This window comes from Salmo salar, chromosome 13, assembly GCF_965601325.2.
Source record: "Salmo salar chromosome 13, fSalSal1, whole genome shotgun sequence".
In the NCBI taxonomy this organism is placed as follows: Eukaryota; Metazoa; Chordata; class Actinopteri; order Salmoniformes; family Salmonidae; genus Salmo; species Salmo salar.
In genome coordinates this window covers 100,406,880-100,423,946 of record NC_138303.1, presented here as the reverse complement: position 1 = coordinate 100,423,946, position 17,067 = coordinate 100,406,880, and the positions used below count along the sequence as shown (strand labels likewise).

At 41.2% G+C, this 17,067-nt stretch overlaps 1 protein-coding gene across 1 annotated transcript; it reads left to right on the top strand.

Annotated features, from left to right (window-relative positions):
- The first annotated feature begins 8,015 nt into the window (after nucleotides 1-8,015).
- On the top strand, nucleotides 8,016-13,636 carry LOC145850150 (uncharacterized). Its single transcript, XM_082960518.1, has 2 exons — nucleotides 8,016-9,146; nucleotides 11,417-13,636. Exons 1-2 carry the CDS (start codon nucleotides 8,972-8,974, stop codon nucleotides 12,349-12,351), a joined length of 1,110 nt encoding a protein of 369 aa, XP_082816644.1. The 5' UTR covers nucleotides 8,016-8,971; the 3' UTR covers nucleotides 12,352-13,636.
- Nucleotides 13,637-17,067: the final 3,431 nt, after the last annotated feature.

Genomic DNA, 17,067 nt, shown 5'->3' with positions numbered 1-17,067 from the left:
TGAACGTTACCTGCCGGTAGCCATGTATGTAACGTTAGCTACCTTGTTTAATAATAATAGATAAAGTCATGGGGGTTTTAGTGTTTTTGAAATCCCCACTTTTCCTGGGAGATGCACTGTCCCACTCTTCAATGGCTGTGCGAAGTTGCTGGATATTGGTGGGAACTAGAACACACTGTCATACACGTCGATCCAGAGCATCCCAAACATGCTCAAGGGGTGACATGTCTGGTGAGTATGCAGGCCATGGAAGAACTGGGACATTTTCAGCTTCCAGGATTGTGTACAGATCTTTGTGACATGGGTCCGTGCATTATCATGCTGAAACATGAGGTGATGGCGGCGGATGAATGGCATGACAATGGGTCTCAGGATCTTGCCACGGTATCTGTATTCAAATTGCCATTGATAAAATGCAATTGTATTCGTTGTCCGTAACCTATGCCTGCCCATACCATAACCACCATGGGGTACCACCGTTGACATCAACAAACTGCTCTCGCCCACATGACATACACTCTGTCATCTGCCTGCTACAGTTGAAACCGGGATTAATCTGTGAAGAGTACACTTCTCCAGCGTGCCGGTGGCCATCGAAGGTGAGCCGGTTACCACGCCAAACTGTAGTCAGGTCAAGACCCTGGTGAGGACAACGAGCACGCAGATGAGCTTGCCTGAGACCGTTTCTGACCGTTTGCATACATTATTTGGTTGCGCAAACCCACAGTTTCATCAGCCGTCTCAGACACAGGTGAAGAAGCTGCATGTAGAGGTCCTGGGCTCTATAAATGTATCGTTATATTTATTGTTATTGCATCAATTCAGGCAATTTATCATGGATTTTTGTTTATCGCCGAGCTCTGCCTATACATGACGCCAACTTTACCATATTATCCTGGAGGCATACTTACACTCCCAGTCTCACTGTACAGTCCCTTAATTTGCGTGAATGATCTATCAACTTTAAACAATGCAAAAAATAATTTGTTTAGCATCTTTCTATTCTGTTGCCGCATGGACATGGACATGCCTGCCGAGCTGAGACCTACCCGTGGTACCCAGTAAAGCTTCCTATTGGGTATATGAACGTGTCGCGGGCGGTAACTAGCGTGGCCATTTTTATCACACATGGTCTACTCAAATTGTGAGGGCATGAACAACAACGACACAGTGCCCTTGTTCCCGCTTGACAAGCACTACTGCCAGGCAGCGGCGTGGGACGTAGCTACCTAGTATCAGGGTGACGCATGAAGCAACAGTACGTCCATCATCCGTACTTTTAATTAAGCAGTAAGGCACAAAAGGCAGTGCTGTATCGAATACAGGGTGCGTTCGTAAATTCACTCTGGAGTGCCAGAATGTGCTCAGAGTGCGCTCTGGCGTTCGTAAATTCAGAGCGTTTCTCGGAGCGTTCAGAGCGCGCACTGGACGCTCTGGCCAAGGAGTAGGGATGATCCAAGCATTCTGACCACACAATGGCAGTCAAGTACCCAAGCTAACTGGCTAACGTTGGTTAGCTTGCTAGCTACTTACTGACACAAATGAGCAGTGGTGTGAAAAGTACCCAATTTTCATGCTTGAGTAAAAGTAAAGATACCTTAAAAGAAAATGACTCAAGTAAATGTAAAAGTCACCCAGTAAAATACAACTTGAGTATAAGTCTAAAAGTATTTGTTTTTATATGTACTTAAGTATCAAAAGTAAAAGTATAAATCATTTACAATGTCTTATATTAAGCAAACCAGATGACGATTTTTATTTTAATTTACGGCTAGCCAGGGTCACAGTTCAACACTCAGACATAATTTACAAACTAAGCATTTGTGTTGTGTGAGTCCGCCAAATCAGAGGCAGTAGGGATGACCAGGGATGTTCTCTGGAAGTGTGTGAAATTAGACAATTGTCCTGTCCAACTAAGCATTCAAAATGTAATGACTACTTTTGGGTGTCAGGGAAATGTAAGGAGTAAAAAGTACATTATTTTCTTTAGGAATGTTGTGGAGTAAAAGTTGTCAAAAATATAAATTGTAAAGTAGAGTCCCAAAAAACTAGTACGTAAAAGTATTTCTACTTAAGTACTTTACACCACTGCAAATGAGAGAACACCTCACCCTAGCAGAGCTGGTTAGGCTATGTTCATGTTATCCAGAGTGTTGGTGACTAACTGTTGCTGGCAACAATTTAAATAGTAGGGCACGCTTTTTTTTCGGACGTTTACTGACACCGGCCATATTCAACGGGTGTTGAGCGTTTTGTAAATTCATCAGTTATTCTGTGCTCTGAAATCGGAGTAGATAGCCAGAGCGACTTCACGCACGTACCCACAGTCACAGGTAAATGGCTCTGTTCGGCCCGATGCAATAATGCTAACCCTAACCTGGGAGTATTCATGATACAGCACTGTCTCACGTGCCTTATTGCTTTTATAAAACTGTTACCAGCATCTTAATCACATTTTCATTAACTAAGTCGATTCATATAATTTCATTCTTCCAACAGAAGATATAGTCCTGACAAAAATCTGGTTATTTTCATCATGTTGCTACAGATATGATGCAGTTGTTAAATATGTTTGCATAGTTGCTATACAAACAGACTGGTCTTTGATTCTAAACAAAATGGTTGCTACGCAGGCTGGTTAATGTTCTTGCCGGTAGCTAGCCAAATTCAACTAAGGGTGTTCGTAAATTCAATCTGGAGTGCAAGAGTGCACTCTTGGCATTGAGAGAACACCTCACTCTGACCATTGTACTCGCCCTTGCAGAGCTGGTTTGGCTGTTTTTATGTTATCCAGAGCATTGGTGACTAACTGTGCTGCTGGCAACAATTTAATTAATATTTTTTGCCGACGGTTACCGACACCTCCCATATTTTAAGAGGTGTTGAGCGTTCGTAAATTCATCAGTTATTCTGCAATTTGGCACACTCAGATGTGAGTGCTCTGAAATCAGAGTAGATGGCCAGAGTGAATTTACGAACGCACCCTAACTCAGTCACGTCAAACATTGAACCTGGAATGACAGTATATTAGCTGCATTTTCATTTGTTTGATCTTTTTTCAATTGGCATTTATTTGGATATTTCTATGATAATGTAAAAGTGATTTAGATCGGCTCAAAGAGTTGTCTAGTCTGGGCACCGTTCACTGTGTTGTACTACAGAGATTGAAATTCAGAAGTTGGACAGGCAGACAAGTGAGGCTTATACATGAACCCCTGCTGTACTAAACTAAATGCTGGGCTAGAAGCAAGGTGAAATAATGTGCGCGTTCAGAAATATACAAGGGATGATTCAGACAGGAACATGATATTCTTATGGAGGTGCAGTGATAATTTTCAGATGGAACTGTTAGCAAGCAATGGCATAGGTGTGTCTGACGGCCAATAGAGCACAGCTTGGAACGCTGCTCGTCCAATCAGCATCCAGGATCCAAACAACCAGTATAATAATTAAGCAATAAGGCCAGAGGAGGTGTGATATATGGCCAATATAACACAGCTAAGGGCTGTTCTTATGCGGAGTGCCTGGATTACAGCCCTTAGCTGTGGCATATTGGCAATATAACACAAACTCCTTAGGTGCCTTATTGCTATTTTATACCATGGCAATATTGAATACTCGTTTCTGATTGGCTTGAAGGGCATTCTAGTGTGCGTTATTTTGCTATAACGCAAGGAACTGTATATCAGCAAGGTGGAATTCAATGGCTAAACTAGCAAGTATGTTTCTTTGGTTACCAAGGCAACTACTGTAGCTATCTATACTGAACAAAAATATATAAAACGCAACATGCAACAATTTCAAAGATTTTAATGAATTACACTTCATAGAAGGAAATCAGTCAATTGAAATAAATTCATTAGGCCATAATTTATGGATTTCACATGACTGAGCAGGGACATGGGAGGGCATAGGCCCACCCACTGGATAGCCAGGCTCAGGCAATCGGAATTAGTTTTTCCCCACAAAAGGGCTTTATTACAGATAGAAATACTCCTCAGCACACCCCTCTCAGACAATCCCACAGGGGAAGAAGCCCGGATGTCAGATGTGGAGGTCCTGGGCTGAAGTGGTTATACGTGATCTGCGGTTGTGAGGCCAGTTGGACGTACTGCCAAATTCTCTGAAACGATGTTGGAGGCGGCTTATGGTAAAGAAATTAACATTCAATTCTCTGGCAAAAGCTCTGGTGGATATTCCTGTAGTCAGCATGTCAATTGCACACTCCCTCAAAACTTGAGACATCTGTGGCAATGTGTTGTGTGACAAAACTGCACATTTTAGAGTGGCCTTTTATTGTCCCCAACACAAGATGCACCTGTGTAATGTCCATGCTAATTTAATCAGCTTCTTGATATGCCACACCTGTCTGGTGGATAAACTGGCCACTTTAATAAATAGAACACTAGTCACTGGGGCTCCCAAGTGGCGCAGCTGTCTAAGGCACTGCATCTCAGTGCTAGAGGTGTCACTACAAACCCTGGTTCGATTCCAGGATGTATCACAACCGGCTGTGATTGGGAGTCCCAGAGGGCGGTGCACAATTGGCCTAGCATCGTCCGGGTTATGGTTTGGTCGGGGTTGGCCGTCATTGTAAATAAGAATTTGTTCTTAGTGAGGGGATAAAAGTATTTGATCCCCTGCTGATTTTGTACGTTTGCCCACTGACAAAGAAATTATCAGTCTATCATTTTAATGGTAGGTTTATTTGAACAGTGAGACACAATAACAACAAATCCAGAAAAACGCATGTCAAAAATGTTATAAAATGATTTGCCTTAATCAACATCCACGTCTTCGGCGCCCGGGGAATAGTGGGTTAACTGCCATGCTCAGGGACAGAACGACAGAATTATCTTGGAAAATGATAAATGCTAAAAATTTCAGTGAAGTAAGCTTTTTGTGCGTATGGAACATTTCTGGGATCTTTTATTTCAGCTCATGAAACATGGGACCAACACTTTACATGTTGCGTTTATATTTTTGCAGTGGTGGAAAAAGTACTCAATTGTCATACTTGAGTAAAAGTAAAGATAACTTAATAGAAAATACCTCAAGTGAAAGTCACCCAGTAAAATACTACTTGAGTAAAAGTCTTAAAGTATTTGGTTTTAAATATACTTAAGTATCAAAATTAAATGTTATTGCTAAAATGTACTTAAGTATCAAAAGTAAAAGTATAAATAATTTAAAATTCGTTATTAATCAAAACATACGCCACCATTTTCGGATAGCCAGGGGCATCTCCAACACTCACATACTAAACACAAATGGTTCATTTGTATATTGAGTTGGCCAGATTAGAGGCAGTAGGGATGACCAGGGATATTCTCTTGATAAGTGTATGAATTGGACCATTTTCCTGTCTATGTAACGAGTACTTTTGGGTGTCGGGGAAAATGTATAAAATATAAATAGTAAAGTACAGATACCCCCAAAAAAACTACTTAAGTAGTACTTGGAAGCATTTTTATTTAGGTACTTTACACCACTGTATTTTCATTAAGTATAGTATGCTTGCTACTTACTTCAGTGGATGTTGAACACATTTCTACCTGCAAATGAGTTAAATTATAGCCATGGTATAAAAAGGATAATCAACTCTGCGCTCCATGGGTTCTCTGGAAAATAATGCAACTCCGTGGAAGATTCGTTCCACTCCACTAGCGTGTCTGTGGAACACACCTTTCCACATCGTTTGTTATTTTCTATAGAACGCATAGCCCCTCGTTGATTATCCTTTACATAAACTGGTTACCAACATAATTAGACAGTAAAATGAAATGTTTTTTCATAGACATGGTATACGGTCTATTATAAACTGGGTGTTTCGAGCCAGTTTGTACTTCTGTTTTGAAGCCAGAAGATGTCTGATTCGTATTTCAGTGTTAGTTTTACACAAATAATTGTACATATTCAGTTATAAAATTGACAATTGTTTATTTTTTATTATAAACTGGGTGGTTCAAGTCCTGAATGCTGATTTGGCTGAAAGCCGTGGTATATTTAAGCAATGAGGTCTTACATACGATGCAATGCAGAGTGCCTGGACACAGCCCTTAGCCGTGGTATATTGGCCATATACCACAACCCCTCGGGCCTTATTGCTTAATTATAAACTGGGTGGTTTGAGTTTTCAGCCAATCAGAATTCAGGGCTATGGTATATCAGACTGTATACCACAGGCATAACAAAACATTTATTTTTACTGCTCTAATTAAATTGGTAACCAGTTTATAATAGCAATAAGGGGTTGCGCATAAGGCCTTATTGCTTAAATATACCACGGCTTTCATGGCTCTAACCAGAATGGAAAGGAGTGGGAAGCCCCGGTGCACAACTGAGCAAGAGGACACGTACATTAGTGTCTAGTTTGAGAAACAGATGCCTCACATGTCCTCAACTGGCAGCTTCATTAAATAGTACCCGCAAAACACGAGTCTCAATGTCAACAGTGAAGAGGCGACTCTGGGATGCTGGCCTTCGAGGCAGAGTTCCTCTGTCCAGTGTCTGTGTTCTTTTGCCCATCTAGATCTTTTCTTTTTATTGGCCAGTCGGAGATATGGCTTTTTCTTTGCAACTCTGCTTAGAAGGCCAGCATCCCGGAGTCGCCTCTTCACTGTTGACGTTGAGACTGGTGTTTTGTGGGTACTATTTAATGAAGCTGCCAGTTAAGGACTTGTGAGGCGTCTGTTTCTCAAACTAGACACTCTAATGTACTTGTCCTCTTGCTGAGTTGTGCACCGGGCCTCCCACTCATCTTTCTATTCAGTTTGCGCTGTTCTGTGAAGGGAGTAGTTCAGTGTTGTACGAGATCTTCAGTTTCTTGGCAATTTCTTGCATGGAATAGCCTTCATTTCTCAGAACAACAATAGACTGACGAGTTTCAGAAAAAAGGTATTTGTTTCTGGCCATTTTGAGCCTGTGATCGAACCCACAAATGCCGATGCTCCAGATACTCAACTAGTCTAAAGTAGGCAAGTTTTATTGCTTCTTTAATCAGAAAAACAGTTTTCAGCTGTGCTAACATAATTGCAAAAGGGTTTTCTAATGATTAATTAGCCTTTTAAAATGATAAACTTGGATTAGCCAACACAACGTGCATTGGAACACAGGAGTGATGGTTGCTGATAATGGGCCTCTGTACGCCTATGTAGATATTCCATAAAGCAAATTGGCCGTTTCCAGCTACAATAGTCATTTACAACATTAACAATGTCTACACTGTATTTCTGATCAATTTGATATTTTAATGGACAAAAAAAGTGATTTTCTTTAAAAAACAAGGACATTTCTAAGTGACCCCAAACTTTTGAACGGTAGTGTATTTTTTTTTTACCAAATTGCATCTCTACACTTAAAAAAAAAAAAAAAAGTTTGTTTGTAGAATGAGCAGCGATGCTCCTCAGAGTGTAAACTCTGGATTTGGAAACTACAGGTGCTCCTGAGTAGAATGGAGCCTAATTTCACTGGGACACAACTTACAGTAAATTGTGTACTGTGCAATATGTATATGTGTAACATGAAAAAAGTACTGAACATTGTGCAATACGAATGGGCTAATTAAGAAAGGGAAAGGGGGATACCTAGTCAGTTGTACAACTGAATGCATTCAACTGAAATGTCTTCCGCATTTAACCCAACCCCTCTGAATCAGAGAGGTGCGGGGGGCTGCCATAATCGGCATCCACATTTTCAACAATGGGATTTAAGTGTTTTATAAAGTTGATTATTATAATGATAATCATGTTATTGCTATTATTATTTTTAATAGTAGCATTAAAAAATAATGTTATTTGTATTACTGTCGTTAGAATAATATCTTGTAATCATGACTTCAAAAAGTTGTTCCAATATGAAATTTAAGTTGATTGGCCACTAAGGGCCACAAAACGAGCAGTGATGCTCGACTAGAATGGACCCCCCTTTATTGCGACATGATGTACAGAAACATTGTGTATGGTGCAATATGTATGTCCAATATGATTTTTGGGGGGAATTTAAGCTGATAGACCACTCTTTAAAGGGGCAATCTGCAGTTGTAACATACATTTTTTTTACTTTTAAATTAATGATATGTACCCATTGATTCTTAAAGAATATAACATGTATAAATGCACCATGAGCTTAGTTCAACTGCCGTACCCCTTCGGAACCCAAAATATAAGCAAATGTAAACAAGCACTTTATAGCCTCAACTTGGTTAAAACTATAATTTTATAGATGGCCAGTCCTTCCATCCATAGCTCTTTCTATGAATTTTACATTTCTCCAGCCCTATCTCTCAGATTTTTACTGAAACAGGGCGGTCTGGCTTTATTGTTTCAACACCTGATTGACACTAAGTGCCGAGCATCAACGCTCCTCTGGCTGGAAACTACAAGTGCTCCTGAGTAGAATGGACCCTCCCTTTTACTGTGACACAATTTACAGAAAATTATATATGTTGCAATAGGTATTTATTGTTATTCAGCTGATAGGTCACTCTTTAAGGGCTGCAAAATGAGCAGCAACGTGTAGCTCTGTTGGTAGAGCATGGCCCCTGCAGCGGCAGGGTTGTGGGTCGATTCCCACGGGGGAGCAGTACGAAACAAATATTCAAACGTATGCCCTCACTACTGTAAGTCACTCTGGATACGCGTGTCTGCTAAATGACTAAAATGTAACGCTCCTCTGGCTGTAAACTCTGGATTTGGATACTAGAAGTGCTAGTATGCACCCTTTGTTGACCATTTAAGCCTTGAAATAATAATACATAAATCGCATATAAATACTTGTAATTATTATTTATATGATAACTAGTATAAAATATGTAATTGTGCACACTTTATTATCTTCGCCCTAATTATTCATTTACAAAGCATACAGGTCGGAACTCGTGACACGGAAGTACTTAGTTATTCTTGCCTTCACAGTGGTCTAGTTATCTAGGTGTATTTCAGGAATATCTTTTGCCCCATATAATAGTCCAATGATGACTCAATTACAATATCTGAATGTGTATCTAACTGAGCGTTTGATGCAAGCTGCGGAGGAGATACTTGGAGTGGTCGGAAACACGATCTCTGAGTACCAGGAAGAAATAGCCCGGACGAAGAGAGAGAACCAATACCTGAAACGACACTTGATCACACCGGTCCTACCGGGTATGTAGACTACTGTACTGTACTTCTCCTTTACACGAATTATCTAGATACCTAGAAACGTGTTATATTGTATTTTACTCAGTATGGCAGAGAGAGACCGTGAAACCCTAACCAAATGTAGCAGGCGTAAAAAGACGCCTGAGCAGAGTCCCCAAATTCGAATTTTCCGGAGAATCGGAAGTTGGGTTGAAAATACTGTATCCTTGACAACCGGAAACATTAGCTGCGATTCAACCCGGCGTTGACTCCCACACCACCCCCTCGCTCCTACTAACTCGTTCGGAGGACTCTCCGTTGTCACGTGTTGCTGACAAAATTTCGAGGTTGACTTCCAGAAAGTGGCTCGGGGATCAATAAACCCATTAACTTCGGGACACTTAGTGACTTGAATGATGCAATTCATGTTCCACTTTTAAATAATAAGAGTACATGAAATTCAAATTAACGAGATATACTTTATTTATTCTAACAGGGAGGCCCATTGAGACCAAGGTCTCCCTTGCAGGGGTGCCTGGCGTCTTACAATTACAAAACAAATCACACAGGAAATACACCAGAAAATGTAAATACAAAGAGAATACCCCAAAATATATAAACCTCAGTAACAGTTAAACATTGCATTTGGGAGGTATTTCATAATTTACATGTGTCAAATGCACGTCACATAATTAGGCACACCTCTCCATAGTTTTTTGTGAAATTGCAATCAGATCCATCTGCTGACTGCAGTAGCTACACACCGAGCCCACTGCCATCGAGGGTACTTGTAACTGTACCACGTTCATTAGCATTACGTCACTTCATGCCACGCCCTCAACCATTACGTCACTACATGTATACTAGCTAGCAAGTACAACTCTAGGTAGCTAGCTAGCTAGAACACGCTAGCTAGCACCCTAACTACGCTATATATGCAAAAGGATGTGGACACACCTTCAAATTAGGGGATTTGGCTATTTCAGCCACACCCATTGCTGATAGGTTTATAAAACCGAGCACACAGCCATACAATCTCCATAGACAAACATTGGCAGTAAAATGGACTTACTGAAGAGATCGGTGTGGAAGAACTTTACTGGCCTGCACAGAACCCTGACCTCAACCCCATTGAACACCTTTGGGATGAATTGGAACACCGAATGCGAGCCAGGCCTAATAGCCAAACATCAGTGCCCGACCTAACTAATGCTCTTGTGGCTGAATGGAAGAAAGTCCACACAGCAATGTTCCAACATCAAGTGGAAAGTCTTCCCAGAAGAGTGGAGGCTGTTATAGCAGCAAAGGGGGGACCAAGTCCATATTAATGCCCATGATTTTGGAATGAGATGTTCGACGAGCAGGTGTCCACATACTTTTGGTCATGTAGTGTAGCTGGTACACACTAGCTAGCTAGTTAGTACATGCTAGCTAGTGGGCATAGGTGGCGTGTCCATTAGGCTAAAGTAGCCCCAATTGAATTCAGTTTTAAAAATGATATAGCCTAAGTAGCCTAAAATCATTCAAAATAGGCTACTACACCAGGAAGCATGTTTTGGCTGCAGACGTTCATTCGCTTCTGTAAAAAAAAAAAAAGCTGTAGATTGTTTTAAATCACATTGCCTACGGTTGGAAGGGCCCCCAATTCGGGCATCGTGGGCGGCAAATACCAAGTAGATGATTGTTGAGTTGCAACTGTCAGTAAAAAGTAGAAACGTCCAGCTAGGCATATCACACAATATTTCAAAATGCAATCGCCGGAAAACAGTTTGGAAAGCAAATGGCTATTGATGTAAAGAGAAGACAATGAAAAGACTAATGTCTTTTAGTTATCAAAATTCTCAACTTAATTGAGCGAACAGTATAGCCTATCTTATTGGCACCAACGGAGAGCATCGGCAACATCCCCGGTGAGTTTGCATATTCACTCTTTATCATTGTTGCGTTAGTGCCACTTCATATTGTATTTTCGGACAATAATATCCTCCTCCAGGTTAGATGGGTGTCATATTGTATTTGTCTCCCCTTCTAGACCTATTATTATTCATCTGTTTGTCTCCAGTCATTAAGTGTAGAGGAATGGCATGAAATATGTTATAGAAAAGGCAACATTTTTCCTGTGCAAAGAAACATATCTGATATAGCCTGGGGGAAGGGGTGATATGGGATTTGGCCAGAGACATAGATACTCCATTCCCAGAACAAGCTAGCTAACTCAATGGTGGTCTTGTCAATCAAGCGTCAACAGCTGTCATTACTTTCATTGATGTAATTTATTGTCTTCTTCCCACCAGCTCCTCAGCCCATTGTCTCTTGGGTCTCGGAGCAGCAAACTCCCCCTGAGCAACAGTACTGTGAGCAGGAGTGGAGCCCCAGTCTGGGGCAGAGGGACCCAGAGCCCACACAGATTAAAGAGGAACAGGGTGAACATAGGACCCGTCAGGAGGTAGAGCAGATTCAAGGGCCGGAGGCTGATAACAAAGAAGAATCCATAACCATTCCTCCCTGTGTGAAAAGTGACTGTGATCAGGAGCCACCTCAGCCCACACATCTTCCCCAAACTGTGGAGAACAGAGAGAGAGACTCTCTACTGACCAACACAACTGGACAGATCAAAACAGAACCTGATGGAGAGGGCTATGGAGTATCACTATCAGAACCAACCAGTGACTCCCCTCAGTCTCAGCCCCTCTCTGCAGTAAATCCAGCCTGTTCTAGAACACAGAGTGAGAACACTGAAAGTGTTCCAAGAGATCCAGAAAGGAGACCAGAGGAGGACACCCAGACACACTCATGTACTCAGTGTGGAGCCGTGTTCTGTGAGCTTTCCCAACTGAAGGCACACATGCTATCCCATACAGTACCACACAGTGGTGACACTAGTCACAGGCAAATCCTCTGCACAGTCTGTTGGAAGTCATTCACCTCTACCAGTTACCTCAAGGTCCACCTGCGTTCTCACACTAAGGATAAGCCCTTCCACTGTGGTGTGTGTGGCAAGAGTTTCAGCTACTCAGGCAGGTTCAGGGAGCACCAGCGCATCCACACTGGAGAGAGACCGTACCGCTGCCACGTGTGTGGTAAACGCTTCAACCGGTCTACCCATCTGAAGACCCACCTGAGGGTCCACACGGGGGAGAAACCCTACTCCTGTCCTGTCTGTGGGAAAGGATTCAGTCAGTCCAGCCAGATCAAGGGACACCTCAGAACTCACACCCGAGGGAGGTAGGAGAAAGATGCCTTGGAGTGGAAAGACCCCATGAGGGGATAGACGGAGCTTTCTGTTCTCACAGTGCCCAGCTTTTAGGAGGAGAAAGCGATAAAGACATTACTTCTCTTCAATGCTACTAATTCTACGTACACTACATGGCGAAAGTATGTGGACACGCCTTCAAATTAGTGGATTCGGCTATTTCAGCCAAACCCGTTGCTGACAGGTGTATAAAATGTACTTTTAGTTGACTTTCAAAGTGACACCATCATAGGATGCCACCTTTCCAGCAAGTGAGTTCGTCAAATTTATGCCCTGCTAGAGCTGCCCCAGTCAACTGTAAGTGCTGCTATTGTGAAATGGAAAAGTATAGGAGCAACAATGGCTCAGCCGCGACGCGGTAGGCCATAGCAACTCACAGAACGGGACCGTTGAGTGCTGAAGCGCGTAGTGCGTAAAAACGCCTGTCCTCGGCTGCAACACTCACTACCGAGTTCCAAACGCTGGATGCAACGTCAGCACAAGAACTGTTCGTTGGGAGCTTCATGAAATGGGTTTCCATGGCCGAGCAGCCGCACACAGGCCTAAGATCACCATGCGCAATTCCAAGAGTGGGCTGGACTGGTGTGAAGCTCGCCGCCATTGGACTCTGGAGCAGTGGAAACACGTTCTTTAGCGTAATGAATCACGCTTCACCATCTGGCAGTCCGACAGATGAATCTGGGTTTGGCGGATGCCAGGAGTACGCTACCTGCCCGAATGCATAGTGCCAACTGTAAAGTTTGGTGGAGGATTAATAATGGTCTGGGGCTGTGGAAAGCCTCCCCAGCAGAGTGGAGTCTGTTATAGCAGCAAAGGGGGACCAACTCCATCTTAATTCCCAAGATTTTCAAATGAGATGTTCGACTAAGCAGGTGTCCCCATACTTTTGGCCATGTAGTGTATTATTGTAACACTAGAGGACTATAGAATGTATGATGTTTTACAGACTGTAATTAAGGCACCTCATGTCTGCATTGAGTTAAGAAAGCTGCTCTAATACAATGCTATGAAAAGACTTGAACGCATCCCCTCATATCACTAGGTTACACTAACTATGTTTCAATTGGAGCTGGTTGGTCTTGCAAACAAACTTACGCTGTCATATTGATTAAGTATGTTTGGGAACATTTACTTCTGAATGTCTGTTTCTTTAGCGAAAAAACCCCACATCAGGTCAATGTTAGCTGGAGTGACTAGTGGGACTATTGTTACAGACAACCCATCCTCACCAATGTTGTTATAAAACCATGTTTGAACACTAGATGGCATATACTTTAATTATTTCTCCTTCACAAAAGTGTTACAGTTTTCAATATTAATGCCCTCACAGGTTGCCAAGCAACAGCCTAAAATCCAGAAACGGAGTTATTGGTAAGTTTATGCATACATTCAAAATCTATGATGACTATAGCAACAAAAACCTTTCCCCAATGGGTCTGCTTTTCTGTGTGAATTTGGTGTGGTTACTAGGGTACCATGCAATAATAGAGCACATCCCAATACTGTTCATTCTGGCTTGATATACCCCCAAATGTATACATGTATGACCTTTGACCCCTCTCCCAAGGTGGGCTCATTGGCGGATGCCAGGAGAACGCTACCTGCCCGAATGCATACCATTCAAATTGTTTCATACCTCAATATGGGATGTATTATAAAGTTAAAAACATATCAAATGGCCTTAGTTTGAGAAGATTATTATCTGATCATTTAAAATGACATCTCATACCCTCAATCCTGTTGGCCCAACGAACCGCATAACGTTCATAACATTTAGTTGTGTTACAGCCTGACTTCAAAATGGATTAAATAATGTTTCTTCTTACCCATCTACACACAATACCCCATAATGACAAATTGAAAACATGTTTAGACATTTTTTCAAATGTATAGAAAATGAAATACAGATACCAAATTTACATAAGTATTCACACCCCTGAGTCAATACTTTGTAGAAGCACCTTTTGACAGCAATTACAGCTGTGAGTCTCTAAGAGCTTTCCACACCTGGATTGTGTAACAATTGGTTGTTGATCATCGTTAGACAACCATTTTCAGGTCTTGCCATATATTTTCAAGTAGATGTAGCCCTTTCCTGCATTCAATGACCAAAAGAGCCCTATTTGGCCTCATGGCTGCAATGTTATTAATATTTTACATAATTGAATAATTAATATAGAATTATTTATTTTTTTACAACGAAAATCCTGTGTTTCTATGTCAAACCGTTTTGTTATTTCAGTCTTGTGATGTCTATAAAGTGTAATATTGGGACTCAAACTCAAAATGTAATGCATCTCAATTCTATATCTGACATGGTACAGGTGTCTTCTTTTTTTAAAGCGCATACCCATGTTTAGTGACGTGTATACTCTTGTTTCAAAGTATATTTGTTTCAGACTACCAATAACCTTTGCCTTTGCCTGTGCTTAGCTCCATTCCGTCTATTTTTTTATTCTGAAAAACTCCCCAGTCCTTAACAATTAAAAGCATACCCATAACATGATGCAGCCACCAGTATGCTAGAAGATATGGAGAGTGGTAATCAGTAATATGTTGGCAAATCCAATACAACACTTTGTATTCAGGACAAAAAGTGAATTGCTTTGCCACATTGTTTTTGCAGTATTACTTTAGTGCCTTGTTGCAAACAGGATGCATGTTTTGGAATATTTTTATCCTGTACAGACTTTCTTGCTTTCACTCTGTCAATTAGGTTAGTATTGTGGAGTAACTATAATGTTGTTGATCCATCCTCAGTTCTCTCTTATCACAGCTATTCTAAAGTCACCATTGGCCTCATGGTGAAATTCCTGAGCGGTTTTCTTCCTCTCCATCAACTGAGCTAGGAAGGATGCCTGCATCTTTGTATGACTGGGTGTTTAAAAAAATATACAGATAGATATTTTACCTTTATTTAACTAGGCAAGTCAGTTAAGAACAAATTCTTAATTACAATGACGGCCTAGGAACAGTGGGTTAACTGCCTTGTTCAGGGGCAGAACGACAGATTTTTACCTTGTCAGCTCAGGGATTCGATCTTGCAACCTTTCGGTTACTAGTCCAACGCTCTAACCACTAGGCTACCTGCTGCCCCAATAGGTAGTGTATTGATACACCATCCAAAGTGTAATTAATAACTTCAGCATGCTCAAAGGGATATTCAATGTCTGCTTTTTTTTTTTACCCATCTACCAACAGGTGCCCTTCTTTAAAAGGCATTGGAAAGCCTCCCTGGTCTTTGTGGGTGAATCTGTTTTTGAAATTCACTGCTTGACTGAGGGACCTTACAGATAATTGTATGTGTGTGGTACAGAGAGGAGGTAGTCATTCAAAAGTCATGTTAAACACTATTATTGCAGACAGATTGAGTCCATGCAAATTATTTGACTTGTTAAGCACATTTTTACTCATTAACTCATTTAAGCTGGCCATAAAAGGCGTTGAATAATTATTCACTCATGCCATTTCAGCTTTTCATTTGTAATTATATTTATTTTAAAATGTTCAAAAAACATAATTACACTTTGACATTTTGGGGTATTGTGTGTAGGCCAGTGACCAAAAATATAAATGTAATCAATTTTAAATTCAGGCTGTAACACAACAAAATGTGGAAAAATTCAAGGGGTGTGAATACTTTCTGAAGACACTGTATTTAATTGCCTGCACATTGTGTTGCAGTAAAGGAGGGCCCATTCCACTCAGGAGCACTTTTACTTTCCAAATCAACAGTTTACAACCCAAGGAGCATCACTGCTCATTCTGTGGACCTTTAAAGAGTGACCTATCAGAGTTAGAAAGCTGGCTGTCAAACATTTTACAATGTAAGTTGACTTTTAGTCCGTCTATCTGTATATTTCAAGACTGGGAATAGGGAGGTGTGGTGAGATACCCAATGGGTCGAACAATATTTTTTTCATCACTTATATTGAAGAAGCTATTACTTAAATATTGGAAGTCAAATGATACACCCATGTTAAGAGAATGGAAGAATCAAATGCTTTATTATTTAAATATTGGAGAGAAAAAATCTGGCTACAGACAAACAACACAATTTGAAGTCATACGGGGCAGAGTCTTACAAGCATTAGAAACAAAGTTGGGTGTGGATACGGTGGGAACATGTGGGCCTGAGCATGTGTGACGTCATTTATGTTTGGAAATGTATTTATATAAATGTTAAGTTGTCTATTGTTTTAGTCTATGTACTGTATGTTTTTGCTTGCCCGCCCCCCCCCCCCCCCCATATAAACTCAGCAAAAAAAGAAACGTCCTCTCACTGTCAACTGCATTTATTTTCAGCAATCTTAACATGTGTAAATATTTGTATGAACATAAGATTCAACAACAGACATAAACTGAACAAGTTCCACAGACTTGTGACTAACAGAAATTGAATAATGAACAAAGGGGGGGTCAAAATCTAAAGTAACAGTCGGTATCTGGTGTGGCTACCAGCTGCATTAAGTACTGCAGTGCATCTCCTCCTCATGGACTGCACCAGATTTGCCAGTTCTTGCTGTGAGATGTTACCCCACCCTTCCACCAAGGCACCTGCAAGTTCACAGACATTTCTGGGGGGGAATAGCCTAGCCCTCACCCTCCGATCCCAGACGTGCTCAATGGGATTGAGATCCGGGCTCTTCGCTGGCCATGGCAGAACACTGACATTCCTGTCTTGCAGGAAAT

Coding starts and splice junctions, on each gene's coding strand:
- LOC145850150 (XM_082960518.1), top strand. CDS start 8,972: ATGATGACTCAATTACAATATCTGAATGTGTATCTAACTGAGCGTTTG. Junction 9,147..11,416: donor GATCACACCGGTCCTACCGG/GTATGTAGACTA, acceptor TCTTCCCACCAG/CTCCTCAGCCCATTGTCTCT.